Below are 1,851 nucleotides of genomic sequence, written 5' to 3' on the forward strand. Positions count from 1 at the left end.
ACCGTAATTTACAAATTCCAACAACCCAACTCAAGTGAATACAAGAACAACCCAACTCTAGCGAATGTATGCTTTCAAGGCGAGACCTAATAGAAGGAAAAATAGAACTCAAACAACAAAGGAGAAGAAGTAGACCAATTGTTTCTTATTTTAAGGGCAAACACTCTCTTACGTAGCACTGTAAAGGTCATATCATTGACCTACTTGTACTTCATGCAGTTGTATTTGTATCTAACATATTACCCAAAATATTCACAAAACGTATGAATTGATTCTCTTTGTTTGATGATAAAAAGTTAATCACAGAATTGAAACTATTTTACAAACAATAAAGAAAAACTTTGAGCAACATTAAGAATATTTTCAATAAGTGTTTACACTTCCTGTGTTTGTACATGAAAACTAAAAGCTCTCGGTGGACTTGAAAACATGTTTTTCAAGCTCTTGGTTCATCACTTGTTCTTCATCTTCATCATCATCCACTTCTATTGGTAAAGATTTATCGCCAAACCTAGCTGGAGGATAACTAGATTGAGAAAGAGCGGACATTGGTGGCTCTTCTTGATCATCTTTCTCCGTTGTTTGTTGATCATCCAATCCCATTCTTGCGAATCTGTCAACGAGCTCTCCAGTCCCATCTTCTTCTGCGTCATGTGTCACCTCCACGGCTTCAACTTCTTCATCCTTAGAATTGCTTATCTTGCGAATCTTGCACAGGACCAGTTCTTGAAACGTATTTTCGTCCGGTAGCGAATACTCGTGCATAATCCAGCTACTATTGCTCCCAGGAACAACAGCAGAAGTACCGTCTCCTCTCTTCTGCCTCTTATTGTTGTCGCTTTTAGTGAACTTTAGAGTTTGCTTTTTCCCTATTATGGTCTCCTCTTTTTCTTCGTCCTCAATATATTTTTTAGCGTTAGGCTTCCAACTCCCACCATCGTTGTCCCCGGCGATCCTCCGCTTTGAGTTCCTACCACGACCAATGTTCTTGACTGACACTTGAGTCCTCGTCACGAAATAAAACCACTCGTTCTTCCTGAACAAAGGATGATTGGTATGGTCCAGCAACCATGGCTGCTTATCGTAAACGTTCTTCATCACGATGAAGTCTTCACACTCTTCATCTTTCGACTTGGGTTGTAGATACGTTTCTAACTTGGGTAGTAGATGATATTTGATGAGTTCTTGGTCTTCAGGATCAAAGTAAAGTCCTCCATCTTCATCGTTATTGAACATGGTTTCGTCAGGATCATAGTAAACTCCTCCATCTTCATAGTTATTTGACATCGTTTGAAGGGTTTAGCTCTCAAGTTTGATTCTACAAAAGTAAGGTTATAACCTATTGAGTTGTACGTATATATATATATACAACTAAGGCTATTTTAATTTTCTAAAGAAAAATTCAGAGGATTATCCTATCATCGATGCAGTTTCCTATTAAAAAAAACACGGTTTGTTAAGAGAATCAAAAAGATAATGTTATGATAGATCATATTGATAGATTTGTTTTATGGAATATAATGTTCTTTATATAAATTATGAAGATAATGTTATGATAAATCATATTATAGATTTGTTTTTATGAATAATGATATGATAGATCATATTTGATCAATAGATCGTATATAAATGTTCTTTTTATGAAGATAATGTTATGATAAATCATATGTTGTTAATCGTATGTATGTAGATTCCGTTAGGCTAGGAGTGAGCATTCGGGTCTTCGTTCGAGTTTGGTTCAGGTATTTTGAGTTTTTGGATTTTTGCGTTTAATCTCATAGGTCTTATCTTGAAAACTTTTCAATTTTTATACTATGATTCACTACATTCACTCATATGTGTTGAAAACTT

General features: G+C 35.4%; 1 protein-coding gene across 1 annotated transcript; it reads right to left on the reverse strand.

The window, feature by feature from the left end:
• Positions 1–775: 775 nt before the first annotated feature.
• LOC106323346 lies at positions 776–1,287 on the reverse strand. Its single transcript, XM_013761486.1, has 2 exons — positions 936–1,287; positions 776–825 (listed from the first exon to the last, which is right to left on the reverse strand). Exons 1-2 carry the CDS (start codon positions 1,285–1,287, stop codon positions 776–778), a joined length of 402 nt encoding a protein of 133 aa, XP_013616940.1.
• Between the last annotated feature and the right edge of the window lie 564 nt (positions 1,288–1,851).

The sequence above is a fragment of the Brassica oleracea genome, chromosome C2 (genome assembly GCF_000695525.1).
Source record: "Brassica oleracea var. oleracea cultivar TO1000 chromosome C2, BOL, whole genome shotgun sequence".
NCBI classification, from domain to species: domain Eukaryota; kingdom Viridiplantae; phylum Streptophyta; class Magnoliopsida; order Brassicales; family Brassicaceae; genus Brassica; species Brassica oleracea.

Bases quoted from the DNA above. Each gene is read 5' to 3' on its own strand.
- LOC106323346 (XM_013761486.1), bottom strand. From the start codon at position 1,287: ATGTCAAATAACTATGAAGATGGAGGAGTTTACTATGATCCTGACGAA. The intron at 826-935 runs GTGGGAGTTGGA...GACAACAATAAG, and splicing joins GATCGCCGGGGACAACGATG to AGGCAGAAGAGAGGAGACGG.